This window comes from Hypoxylon fragiforme, assembly GCF_022984875.1.
Source record: "Hypoxylon fragiforme strain CBS 206.31 chromosome Unknown GGS25scaffold_3, whole genome shotgun sequence".
Lineage (NCBI taxonomy): Eukaryota > Fungi > Ascomycota > Sordariomycetes > Xylariales > Hypoxylaceae > Hypoxylon > Hypoxylon fragiforme.
In genome coordinates this window covers 1969596-1983491 of record NW_026054758.1, presented here as the reverse complement: position 1 = coordinate 1983491, position 13896 = coordinate 1969596, and the positions used below count along the sequence as shown (strand labels likewise).

Sequence of the window (13896 nt, the reverse complement as noted above, 5' to 3'; positions counted from 1 at the left end):
CATGAATCGAACCCCAAGAGCCTGCTAGCTGCTACCTGAAAGACGCAGGCGCTCCCTGCACACAACGGAGCCCGGGAGACTCTTCCTATAGGAGCAAACACAAAGGCAAAGGAAGGAGAACAAGCCATGTGTGGGGGGTCGAAGCAACATGAGCATTTCAGGCCGGCGCGGGTGCTTATATACACCAAAAGTCACCAATGCGTGGTTCGCAGACTGAGATAAGAGGCTCTGCCATTGACGACGATATCCCACCGAACGATCGCGTGCGGATAAGACGGAATAGGATACACGTAGATGTTGGGCGGTTGCTCTTCCGAAAGATGCATGTCCAACTAGGTGTTGAACGAACAACCGATCAAGCAAATATCCGTCCGTGCAGCTCGACAAGGTGACGGATAGAATAAGCAAGCACCTCAGGACAACAGGACAACTCTAAATGAGCGGCAATAGTCTCCCGTATGAGATACCGATTTTACGAGCACTCGCCGACCTTGCCAAGATGTCCAACGACGGCACGTACAAGTTTGAAGATGCACAATACGAATTTCTGGACGAGAACATCAAGATCTTCAAGGTCATCTTCTGCGAAGCTAGATTCGGATATCATAAAGCATACTCGCCAAATGCTCGGGGTGTTGTAAACTATCAACACCTCTTACAAACCGTGGTCCTTACCAGTATGCTAGACCTGGTCTAATCTACACTTACAGTACTGTTGAGCTATTTTTCAACACCCCGAGTGATTGTGATCAAGGGTGTCGGTGATACTACACTAATCGAACAATACCCTCCGAATGATGGCGATGCGTTGGCAACAGCCAACCCGACATCGCCGCCGTTCCAGCAGATTAAGCAGGCTCCCTGGAATTGACACAGAAAGACGCTGCGGTCTTCAACACTGGCATTGCTGATGCCCCGCGGGTGCCGGGGAGCACCAAGGGCCAAGGGCCAAGGACAGCAATAATGCCAATATTGATGCCCAAAAAGAAAAGCTTGAGAGAATACGGGTCTTCTGCCAGCTAGCCAGGCAGTGGAGTGAGGAACATTCCACAATAGGCTTAGCTTCCGCGGTCTCTGTGATACGCTTCACGATCTACATCTATCGACGACGGGTGGTGGCTGCTTTGCTGGCTGGAATCATAGACGTCAAAAGTATAAGGTCGCTAAGGCGATGTCTCGGAACACCTTACTGCCATTCAATGCCCAGTCAAGAAGCCTGATTCAGGGGCTGGGCTCGGGCATGAGTCTCTGCCACCCAAGGTTCCTTGGAAGAAAGCCCTCGCAAGACGATCCTCAGAGGCTAGGTCAGCGGTCTATCTCCAACCTCAACCTACATAGTCTAGCTAGAAAGCCGTCACCAAAATCAATCGAAGCAGCTATTCACCTGTTTCCAAAGCCCTCGTCGTCTCCCGCGGATGCTCTTCTCTGATTCATGAAAGCGGCTTCTTGCCAACTGATCCGACAGCAAGTGAAAGTGACTGTCGAGTATTTTCCGACTTGCTGGCAAGTCTTTCCGTCACGAGCAATCTTGATATATAAGTTGTCAACGAATGCCGCAGCTTCGGCACAACTACCCAATATGTCAAATGAGGAATGGGCGATTGGCCAGCCGATGCCAGCGGCCACGGACGGAAGCAATTTCATCCGTCACCTGCTTATCGTGGGAGGGATTGTTCGGCTTCCCTGATGTCCTTCACCGTTCTGATGCTGTTTCGAGTCCTATATCGATCGCTCTAATCTCGTTGAACTTCAATGGGTTTCGCAAGTAACAACCCGATCAAGAGATTCATTTCGAGGACCAACCACCACCTTGGGAGCCATCTCCGGCTCCGTTTCCTCTCTGAGGCTGGGTTAACTCAAGCCCCATTTGACTGAAGCCAAACCACAATGGCTGGCCATCGGGCGCGGGAATATGATTCTACCTACGAATTCTTCGCGTTCGGTGAGACGGCTGACTCAGAGGTGAGGACACTTGCTCCAATCAGGTTGTTCCGCACAAGCGAAGCCCAGGAAGAGATCCGCCTCGCGGAAGGCACGTGGACGAATGATCTACCGCGTTCCTTCCGGGCGGACTACTACAACAGCAGCAGCACAGAAGAGTCCAACGACTCAAAGCCGACGTGTCTCATCCCCTTCACCTTTCCACACTGTCCAGAAATACGATGGTTGAAACTTACGATATGGGAAAGGGACAAGGGCTGTCAAGGGTTACGAAACAGTTCCGCGCCGGTTCCTCTGGCCCATGCAAGAACGTGTTTGAAGAATCCGAAACGTGAGAAGAAAAAGGGGCGTTCCTGTCCCTGTCCCGTGGGACGGGAACGTCCCTTTTGCCGCAGGTGAACATTTCCTACAAGTATCACGAGAAAAGCGCCTACAAGCCACGGGGGTCAATGTGACCTACCCTGGTTGTGCGGAGAAGGCTTTTGGGGAAAGGGGAAAGGACCCCATGGGGGAGGAGCCCCTGGAGACTGATCTCAAGAGCATATACGTAACTATCAAGAGGCGAAACCTGGACCGCTCCAGCACAGCATTGTTGCTGTACGGGGATCTCTAGAATATTCAGGTCGTGGATGCTGTGGAGGCTACATATACATGATACTGGAAGGGATAAGGGTTGTTAAGGTGTATGGCTTGGGATTCAAGGTCTTTGCAATAGGTGATGGAAAGTATATGGTGGTAACTACTCTGAAGGTACATACTTGGGATAGCAGTTAGTGATTATGCGCGAACAATAACAACATTAACGCCTATCTTCTATTTTAAATGGGATAAAGAAGTGATATGCCCTCTTGTGTAGATAATTGTTGTCCCCCTATTCACTAAAACGACACGTGATCATCTAGCAAATCACAAGATGACTCTGTTCTGACAACTATCCATACTAAGACTTTGCAACAACTCAACGACAACTAGAAAGCAAGCCTTAAAAGCAAGCCTCCAATAAAAAGTGTGACATGTCGGTGATATGGTGTAGGTAGGTCATATCGGCCACACCCCAGAATTCTTATGTAGAGATCACGTGAGCACCAGGGCCAACACACACCAAGTTCTGATCTATCGTCGAACCAAAAACATCCATAGTGATGATAGTTGAATGTATATACATATAGTTTGGTAGCCTCAGTGAAGTAAAGCGGTTGAATTGAGTTTGAGTGGAGCTGTATTTGGTGAGAGAGTTCAGAAAGTAATGAAATGCTCTACAGTACACATCGAGAAATATAGATTGAGGAGGGCACTGTATTCAACACAACTAAAAAGCACCCTATAAATAAGAATAGTAGCTTTTTATCCTGAACCATCAAAGAATTGCATCTATGGAGTGGTGCAAGGTGAGGTCTGTCCAAGTAACTGGGGTTAGTCTGACGAGGATCATCATCATCTGGGGTTAATATATAATTCCTTAGTATTGCCTATAGGGGGAATGGATACGGGAGTTTATAGTCTCATCGTAATGACTAGAAACTAGTGGGGAGAAATCCGAACACGTTTAAAGAGAAAATCATGTTCTCGGGGTCGAACCCAAGATCTTGTATTGTATTCCACATCTTAGTATGTGTGTAAATGTGTTATTCCTTTACGAACAGAGTATGGAATACCTAGTCCACGAATTTCCTTACTACTGTATTCATTATGATCAAGATGCGTACTTCTTATTACGCAAATTGAAGCGATGTAATATTATGGCCACCTATGTTAGTCTATCGAGTCTGTATGACTACGTGCCTAGAAACCCCTTAACGCCGGCTTGTCCCAGTATTGTTCAGTTTCTCGATGCCTATCTTCCATCAAGTCGGCGCCCTTCGCTCGGTTTCTTCTCTGGCGCCTTGCCCTTGTCCTTATCCTCCCCATCACCCTTCTTCTTGACCACTCCTCTTAGAGTTTGGCCTTGTCCTGCGAAGTGTGGTTTGCTCGCGTTCTCCTTCTCGGCTTCTTTGTCCGCGTCCGTCTTCAACGGCTTGATTTCGTAGCCAAAGAACAGTTTGTTGGGAGGTAATCGCAGAGGCATAGGACCGTTCGTCCGTCTTGGCGGAATAGGGACTGCTCTTGAAGAGGTGCCAGGAACAGGAGTCGAAGGTTTAGGCGTTGGGGCTTTTGAGCCTTTCTTGGCATTCAGCTTGTGGCCCTCACTGATGAAATGAGACGAGACAGCCCGGGCCCCGGCCGCTGCTGTGGTGGAGTTGGGCGCAATAGCATCATAGTTGATGGATTGTGCCATCGTACCCTGCGGGTGCATCATACCACCAACAGGAAGCCCACCCACAGTACTTCTCGGCGTACTTGTCCCACTGCCCTTCTGTGGTTCAACGTATCCTACTGGTGGCGCAAACTCAACGGATACGTCTGTCTCGATCATACATACACCCATCTTCTCCGTTTCCGGTTTCACTTCTAGTACTGCCACCTCGTAGACCTCGTCGTTGTATTCGAAGTTAAAGACGTCACCCTTGGTCAGGGTGGCGAAGTTTCGAAATGCCTTTTCTAAGACGGCCTTGGGGTCACTGATCTCGAGGAAGTTGGTAGACTGGGGTTGCAGCTTCACCATCTTGGCCAACTCCAAGGAAGTGGATTTGATCTGAATCATATCGCCGACGTCCAGTTGCAGTGTTTGCATCATCTGTATCTGTTAGTTGAAGAAATCCCTCTCGCTGTATCTCGATCTCGAGACTTGGGCACTAAAACCAACCCATTGCGGTAGGTAAGCTCTACCTTCCTCCGCAACAAACTCCAAAACACCTGCGTGAGTTTGCACCCCCTTCTCGCCATTTAGCAACTCCATCATAAGGGGCCACTGGACATGTAATTGCGATATCTTCTGGAGTGCTGAAGGGGGCAGAAAGATCTTGGAGCCGTAGTTCAAATCGGGTCTCTCGGCGCCGGGGGCCATGACGAGGGGGTAGCAGCGGAAGTACTCGTCGAAGCGGCGCATGCCGGAGCCACGCATCAAGCCAGATCGGGCCATGAACGACATGGCGGCGGGATCGTCGGGGTCAAGAGGATTGAATCCACGGTACTATTCGGCGTGAAAGTTAGCAAAGCTTCAGTTCCGCAAAAAAAAGGTTGGGCTGCGTTACGAACCATGATGAGGATGTGGGGTTATATAGTGACTTGATAAGCTTAAGTTATACGTTGTTTGGGTTTCCTAAAAGATGGAGGGAGTATAATGGTGGCTTTGTTTGAGAAAAGAATCTGTAATGTGGTACCAGCACCTAGAGATGAAGAATGTTAAAAGGGAGTCACGTCGCGAACCTACTAGACTTTCCTCTTAAGCTCTAACAATTCATGAACATTGAAGGCAGCTGCATTTGATGACGAAACTGTACTACGCCTGACTAAAAGGTCCTTACCTAATAAGTTTGAACATGGAAGTTGAAAGTGGTCCGTGTGAAATGTTCAACGGACCTTGGAACTTAAAAGCAACTTAAAGCAAGTGCAGTGCTAGCGCTCATGTGCGCCCTAAAAACTCCACTAAGAGTGACCCCCAAGGTGCTTAAGATGCTACTCTAGCTGCCCTGGGCAAGCCCCACTAATAAGCTTCAGCTAGGTACTACCGAACCAGGGCAAATTTCAACGTCATATCCAACCTCCAATTGCCATTGAAACTCTATCTTCTTTTAACTACCCTACTATGTAACCTAGTGCTTTCTCTTCTTCAATTAGCAAACAAGCAAGCAAACAATACGCTACAACTTCAAGATTACAAGCCACAAATGTCTTCACGGTTCAGCGCCGCGCGCCCAAAGCGTGCGGGCGAGAATTATGCGCGAACCCACCATACAGAGCCCAACTCCAAGAAAGTCAAATTCGACGTGAGGAATCCATCCGCCCTCGCAGCCGACGCAGATGACGACGACGAAGACGAAAACGATGTATTTCTAGAAGCCGACGCAGACGTGATTCGTGGCAGCGCCGCAACGAAGCGTAGAGCTGTCAACATTGACGGCTACGACTCGGATTCCGATCGCGAAGAATTCGGTAGTCTGCACGGCAATAAAGCGAAACCTAAAAAGGATGACGAGGATATGGATGATATGTTTGCGGAGGTAGACGATGACGACGAGAAGGACGATACAGCAGACGGCACTACGGGGAAGAAGGCCAAGGAGGTCAGATTCCTTGACGCGGCGGAGATCGAGGGCCAAGAAGCAGTATCCAAATCCGGTGGGCGCGTTCACTTGGACGAGGAATCATCCGAAGAGGAAGACGAGGAGGTAATAGAGCTCGCAATCCAAGAAGAAGGCATCGACGAAGAAGTTGGTGCCGGAGGACTCAAGAAGCACGCTCCCAAGGTCGAGGCTTTCAATCTCAGAGCCGAGCAGGAGGAAGGACGGTTCGACGAAGCCGGAAACTTTGTCCGCAAGGCTGTGGACCCCAATGCCGTTCACGACCGATGGCTAGAAGGCGTCAGCAAAAAGGACATGAAGAAAGCAGCCGAGGCCCACGAAAAGCGCGAAGCCGATCTGCGACAGAAGCGCAAAGAGGAAGACAGCATGTTGACCTCCGAGCTACTCAAGTCCCTCATCTTACACCTAGAGCGCGGCGAGACGGCCCTGGAGGCTCTCGCGCGACTAGGCCGAGGGCAAACGAAAACGAAGAAAGTGCCAAAGTGGAAGCAGAAGAAGCAGAAGCCGGAGTCCATGGACGTGGACGCCGTGAAAGCCCCCGAAGACCCGGAGCAGAGTCGCATCAAGGAGGCCATCAATGCGATCACCGAGGCGGCAGACATACTGCTGGGAAGAGATCGGCCGGATATATACGACCGGGAAAGAGAACGTCTAATAAGAGAGTACACCCGCGAAGCAGATGAGCCGTGGGTGGAGCCGCAGAATAAGCCCGCTACGGCCGCCATTAACAAGACGTGGGAGTTCCGGTGGACAGACGGCAGGGACAATGCGGATAAGCAAGGGCCGTTCGACGGGCCGACCATGAAAGCCTGGCAGGATGCCGGCTACTTTGGCGAGGGCGTCGAGTTCAAGGAAGCTGGCGACGATAGTTGGACGCGGGTTGCCAACTTTGTATGATTACCTATCAAGATCTTTTTAGCCGCAAGGAGCGATATCATTCGGTCATATTAATGATGACATCTGAGTACGATGTACTGCTATTGTGGCTCTATATTGTGCTGTTCCATCTGCGAACCTACAATACCCCCCCTTTTTTTTTGAAGTGTACAATCCAGCAGCAGAAGACGAGAAGTATAGTAATTCGAGCCATCAACACAAAAGTTAGGCTCAAAGTGTAACAAGACATCATATTCAAGTTCGATTATGTGCTATGTAGATACGCTAATTTGCAAATAACATTATACCCCCTTAACTCCCATCTTTCCAACCCTCCTTATTATACATCTTGAAGGAAAAAGGGGGGCTTGAATAGACGCTACCTAAAGACAAAGACACCGTCAAAACTCAAGATCATAGTTATCTACAGCCTCCTGAAACGATTCTACAGCACATGTAATTCCTAGTATTCAAGTTGTGCACAACCCAACACCTCCCTACAAGCAAGCTTGCCTCCCTAGGCAGGTAGCTATTCCCACTTCCGCCATCACTAACCAACCCCCTGAACTATCATACAAACCTTCAGCACAATACACCTAATCTATCTCCCATCGCCCCCCCTTTCCATCAGTCCCTCTCCAGCTCTTAAGGCAACTAACTATTCCTCTACTATATTCACACTCAATAACCAAACAAGCACCAGATAGGTAGGTACCTAAGCAACAGCAAGTTTGTGGAAAAAAAACACGACACCTCACTACAAACCAGACAAGTAGATTTCATGACCACATCCCTAGTTAGAGCAATCCAACATCTATCCAACATCATAGGTAGTAAACAGCAAACACTCGACATCCCCCCCTCTCCTTACAAAACACAAAAACACCTCACCATCCCAAGTGGCCAAAGCCACACTACTACTAACACAACAATCAAAGCAAGTCATCACCACAAGTCACCATACCACACTACACCACATCACACCACAAATCACCTCAAGTCCATTTATATAAATAATCATTTGAAAAATACCATTTAGCTCGGCCGCGCCGGCGGGATATCATCTTGCTGGGAAGTCCGTCCGTCCGTCCCCTACGAATCAATACTTGAGAGTATAAAAAAAATACATTTAGCGGAGGGGAGGCGCCATTCTTCAAGGGCTTCTTCTCAAGGGGGGCCCGGCCAATCAACCAACCCTCTCTTTCTCTCTCTCGCTTCCATCTTCGGCTACTGTCTTCATTTGTAGAACTCTTTCTCTTGCTGTCTCTTCTTGCTCTGCTCTTCTCTTCTCTCGCTTTCAAGTCATCATCTAACTTTTCTCCTTCTGTACTGTGTTTCGTCTGATATGAGACACGCATGATTAGAAAATAACACCGGCAACCATTTATACCCTTAGCCCTGGAAATAAGCTATACAGGATTTTTCACATAGAAACCCCCACACGCCATCCATTTCCAGCAAGACGCCGTGATGCCGTGCCTGAGGCCATCCTTGACCCATGAGTTCTCAGAAATCCTGACTACCCAACTTTGAAAATGATTGTATGTCGCAAAGGCGGAAAAATAAACAAGGAGTCTGGTATCATGTCGTGAGAATCATGGTTCATAATATACATTACAACGCGGTTCATCGTTCGATGTCCCTGCGAAATTTGTAATTGTTCGACTTCAAGTAGTGACACCATTCGTTAGGGAGGGTCCGAGCTTGCATAGAGCATCCGCTGGCTTCCACTGACTATTCGCCTGCATGACCTTTCGTAGGACTTCGAGGGTGACAGGTATGGCTTCCTCCGGTATAGTCCATGGGCCTAGTCGATCTATGAGCTTCCCCATGGAACCGCCATCTCCCGATTTACTAGCCCCATCATAGACGCCCATAGCTCTGCGTGCGTTGTCAGCTAGTCGCCAGGTCTCTTGTTGCTCCTTGGAGTTGGTGAGGATTTCCTTCACATGGTCAGGGTCGGGAGGATATGACCACATTATACGGCCAATATACACAAGACATATGCCCTGGAGGCGTAATACTAGCGCGGTTAATGAGTTATGCCTGGCACAATCCGACCTAGTAACTCGGAATAGCATCAGTAATTCCCTCAACGACCTAGTTGAACCGGGTTTGCGCTCGAGATCCGAAGCATCGCTCTGCAGTTTGAAACCAAGTAGGAAGGAAACTAGGCACTGGATGCCGGCGGCGATAGCAACTTGACGGTCACGCTCAGAAACTCCCTCGGTTGGCTTTTTCAAGACTGCATCTCGCTCATGTTTTAATTTAGTAGCGAGCTGTATGAAATTTGCTGCCCGAGATTGTAACTTCTGTAGCTTCTCTGGATCGGCGAATGGGCGACGGCGCTCAGGTGGCTGCGCAGCAGGGGTGAGGCCGTTTGCTACGCCTGGAGTTCCAGCCTGGGAGCTATTGGATGCGACCCGCGTCATTGCGGATGATTGTCTCGGGGGCGTCGAGGGGCGCGGGTCCGAAGCCTTCGGTCGTTTGGACGCTTCACTAGTGTCCACCACGGGAACGGGACGCTTACGTGCAGTGCCGGGTTCCAAGCTATTGGAACGATCGCGGGTAGCACGTTCCTCCGTCTTTAGTAGATCAGCCTTCCTTCTTCCGCCTGGGGGTAAGTTCAAGAGGCGCGCTACGGTTTTCGCAATTCGTTTCTTGTATTTCAACGATACCATAAGCGAATCCCGCTGTCCTTTATTGCTATCAACATGGATCGTCTCCTCGCGTTTTGATATCTTCACCGTCTTCTTTTGTCCATTGGGTGAGTCGGATACTTGACTATTCCTTTGACTCAGATCCTTCGATTTATTCGCTTTTGCCAACGCCAATTCTTCTAGAACAATGGGGGGTAGTGTTGGGGACAGAAGAGGTGGAATTTTCCGCTTCTTAGGACTTGGAGATAGTTCATGATCTTGGTTCTTTTTCGGCGGAGGCTTGAGGCCATTCGAATCTGCTGGCTTCTTCTTAGGGCTAGGACGCGGTGCTTTGGAGTCGTCATCCACGTAGTTTGTTATGTCAATGGGTGATAGTAAGGGCGGTAAGTAATTGGATGAATGGTTCCCCTTCGTATTATGGTTACTTTCTGTCTTCTTCTCCGCTCCATCCTTATTCTTAACAGGCTTCTGAGAGCCATTCACAAGAGCGCCAGGTTTGGGTGAGACACCTTTGCTCCCTGTACTACTCAGCGCTGATTTTCCGTTAGCAACGGGGTGAGGTTTCAAGTCTTTTGATGGTTTCTTTTCTATTGGTGCCTGCCGCTCAGGTTTTAGAGAGAAGTTGTCTCTTATGGAACGCGAACTTGTAGAGTTGGGTGTCGCATTCTCAACCTTGGGTCGTTTCATCGGCTTGGAGTCTGGTTCTGCCTCTGGGATTCGTCTCTTTTTGTCCAGTGAAGGACTACGACCATGCCGCGCCTCGGATTTCATGTCAGGCTTCCCATCAGGTACTCCTTTCCTAGCTCCACGGCGGTCCTCCATATCCTTTGGAGTAGGTTCCGCTACCTTCTTCAAAGGCGCACTCGCCTTGATAGGCAGCGCGGCTGATTTAGGCGGCTCTTCGCCGTCGGGGCCAGGTGACTTCTTCCTGTTCTTGTAGTCTTTCAAAGATAACTTTGTCTTGGGTTTATTATTGGGGTCGTTTCTTCGAGGTGTCGGTGTACTAGTCGCATTAGCAGGAGTAGCGGTCTCTTCTCGTATGTCGAAGTATGCCCTAGTAAGGATAATTCCACGGTCTGCGTCGCTAACAAATGTTGTGTATTGTAGAGGCCTGATATCCTGTTCTTCTAACCGCTTGTCGTCGGCGTGTGGTGGATATCGGCGCGAAGTGTCGAGTGATAGGTAATGTGCTTTGAAGGGTAATATGTTTTTTACTAGAGTGTCAATCGTCTTGGTTGCCTCCTCCATGGTTTTCCGTTTTCATGCAACTTTCGAATGTTGCACGCGAAGCTTGATGCTGTGATCATGAAAGAGAAGATCGCGGTTGCGGTTGCGGTGGGTGGGTCAGTGAGTGAGTGAGTGAGTGAGTGTATGGGTGGGTGGTGAATTAAGTGAAGGGATGAAGTTATGGTGACGAGGGTATCATTAGGTTCCGAATTGTTGCGATAAGATCAATACACGCGAGTCTGTCTGCAGTATTTTGAGTTTAGCATGGCAATCTTTCTAAAAGTAGAATAATCATGAGATATAGAATTAGGTGAATACAGTGCAATTGGCTTAATTAGGAGTAAAATTAATGATGCAATAAAAAGAAACAGTCGAGTTATCAAAGATACCGTTTTGAGTATGGACTGATGGACTGACCTGAATAGATAGGTGCGGGTTTGGCGATTCTCGCGTTAGGCCTGCACACCGTAGTCTCTCGTACAGACAGGAAGTTGGGATTACAATGCGATAGATAGATAGGCACAAGCTATTGTTGTCGCGTAGACACCATCTGCTGTCTTATCCAGCCTCCAATAGATCCTCGTGACATTCGGCCCGGCGCATCGCTCATCAAATTATGGCTCGCGTCGGCGAATGATCAAGAAAAAAAATAAAAAGATCCCGGTTGCGGACGGCAGGGTAAATAATACGTCCAAGAGAATAAGATAATCCGGGGTGGGAAGTGGATATATTAGTCGAGAAATTAAAGGGAAGGGAAGATAAAAATAAAAAGAGAGACAAGAAGTTAGATAGAGAGTAGAGAGTAGAGAGTATGGAGTATGTGTGTGGTGGTGTGGGCGTGCGTGAGTGCGTGCGTGCCGATGATTGTTGTTGCAGATGATGCGTTATGATCGGCAGCGGGAAGAGTTGGGTGAAGTGGGTGAAAGCCGACCGTAGTATCAAGCTGGAAAGCGGTCCTTTTAGGTACTGTTAACTACTAATGACAGTAGGAATAGTTGATACCTAGCAGTAAGTAGTAGTAGAAATAAACATTTAACTAAGTAAATGCAAGGATTATTGTTTAATGTATCCAGAGTCCAGTGCTGTCTGTCTACTCAGCAATGCTCAGTGACAGTACATACATGGATATCATGTATTGTATTGTATTGTACAATACTACTAGGTATGAGACTTCAATGTTGCTGGAGGTTGAGTAGAGAAGTTGCAACTTTGCGTGAGCCTTGGGAAGTTTCTTGGTTGAGGGACCGGATGGTGGCAGAGCTGGCTGAGAATGGGGCAACTACTGTACCTCTAGTACTGCTAAAAAGGTAGAGACTAATTATGTAGTACCTAGCAGGTTAGGTAGTAGTAGGTAGAACGGGCAAAGATGGATCCCCCAGTTTCCCCCGTCGTCACCTAAAATACATGTGTACTACCCTTTAAATACTACATACTACCTACATACATCCATGGATAGTTAGTTAGTACTACCTAAGCAAGTTGCTAGGTTGGTAGTTTAAATGTTTGCTGCTCCTGCTCCTACCTCTTTTTTTTTCCCTGTGATGTGTATTGTACAATACCTAACCTACATACCTAGTACTAGGCTAGTAGTACGCCGCTGCTTACATGTAATTCGCACGTACCGGATTTGTTACTTGTCGCGCTCGCGGCTGGCAAAGAACCCAGCAGCCGGGGACTCGACAGTGGTCTCTTTGATAGACCTATCAACTAACAAAGGATTACAGCGGACCGGTATGAGGTGGGGTTTGATCATTAGCACCCAGTGTCAGTGGACAGCTTACTGCTTAGGTAGTACAGTACCAATCTACTGAACTCTAAATAGGATCGGTGTGGCTTTGCGTGGCTCGAAACGAACTTCGTTCAGATCCAGTCACTGCAGCTTGAGTGCCATTCAATGACCGGCCTGCTTTGCCTGCCTGCCTGCAAAACTCTAAAGTCTTACCCATCGGGATGATTTGATAGGTTCCCCCTAGAAATGCTGAGATATCGCATCATTTCGCGGTCTATAATATATTCTAACCGATTACGGATTGCGACACAGCAGATCAAATCAAGCAGCACGTTTTTTTTCTTTTCTTCCCTTTCTTTCATTCATTTCATTCATTTCATTTCTTTCTTCCTACCGAGCTTCGCATGTCCGATATGCACGATAATTCCGGTAAGCGAGCGATGTCTCTTGATGGAGCAACACAACTTACATTGAATGAGGTTTCTTTGACTACTAGTCTACGTATGTACCTACCTAGGTACTTTAAACAGATCTTGTTAAAATACATTATAGTATTAAAAGGGGTTTAGCTTCACGTTAGGTTGTTCCACACATCCGTCATCACGCTCAGTTCGACTTAGTGTAGGTATGTATGTACATGTACCTCAAGTGCATGTAGGTACAATACGAAGGTTGTGGCCAAAAGTTTAGACCAAGATATACCTCAGCCCCACAGTTCCTCCACTTTTCTACCACTATAAGAAATATTATCGCCAACATACTTACCTACTTATAAAGCCTTATAAATTTATTTAATAAATATTAAATATGCTATTACGTTATTTAATTAATATATTTAATAATAGAAATTTCTATAATTTTTTTTCTTTATTAAATTAATGTAAATACTTATATAATAATCTAAGGTTGTTTAGGACTGAAGGCTTTAAGTTTATAGCATATTATAGCGCTTAAATGTGCTATAAGGTGCTATACTTTTAAGGGTTGTAAGGGATTTAACGTTAAATGTATACCTATTATTGGTAGAGGCCCAAAAAAGAGTAACGCACTGTGGGGCAGAGGTATATCTTGGTCTAAACTTTTGGCCACAACCTTCGTACATTATTTTAAGAACACGGACGGGGTAGGTTTAGTTAACCACATAACTAACACCTTGCACATAGAGCCGCCGGCAGGTGAAAGCCGCATTGGGTTGCAACTTTGCAAGGCAGGGCAGAGCAGGGAAGGGGACAGGCAGGTGCTTCGCTTCGCATGGATGATGGATGGATGGATTGAAGAATTT

At 47.7% G+C, this 13896-nt stretch overlaps 3 protein-coding genes across 3 annotated transcripts; 1 reads left to right on the top strand and 2 right to left on the bottom strand.

The window, feature by feature from the left end:
• Positions 1-3485: 3485 nt before the first annotated feature.
• Positions 3486-5360, bottom strand: GGS25DRAFT_481735 (UFD1-domain-containing protein). The gene is made up of 3 exons (XM_049260213.1): positions 5077-5360; positions 4685-5011; positions 3486-4615 (listed from the first exon to the last, which is right to left on the bottom strand). The coding sequence occupies exons 1-3, from the start codon at positions 5077-5079 to the stop codon at positions 3776-3778; spliced, it is 1170 nt and encodes a 389-aa protein (XP_049118953.1). The 5' UTR covers positions 5080-5360; the 3' UTR covers positions 3486-3775.
• On the top strand, positions 5361-7306 carry GGS25DRAFT_481733 (uncharacterized protein). The gene is made up of 2 exons (XM_049260212.1): positions 5361-5484; positions 5539-7306. The coding sequence occupies exon 2, from the start codon at positions 5709-5711 to the stop codon at positions 7017-7019; it is 1311 nt and encodes a 436-aa protein (XP_049118952.1). The 5' UTR covers positions 5361-5484; positions 5539-5708; the 3' UTR covers positions 7020-7306.
• Positions 7307-8510: 1204 nt separating this feature from the next.
• GGS25DRAFT_185327 (uncharacterized protein) lies at positions 8511-11458 on the bottom strand. The gene is made up of 2 exons (XM_049256665.1): positions 11303-11458; positions 8511-11161 (listed from the first exon to the last, which is right to left on the bottom strand). Exon 2 carries the CDS (start codon positions 10904-10906, stop codon positions 8666-8668), a length of 2241 nt encoding a protein of 746 aa, XP_049118951.1. The 5' UTR covers positions 10907-11161; positions 11303-11458; the 3' UTR covers positions 8511-8665.
• Positions 11459-13896: the final 2438 nt, after the last annotated feature.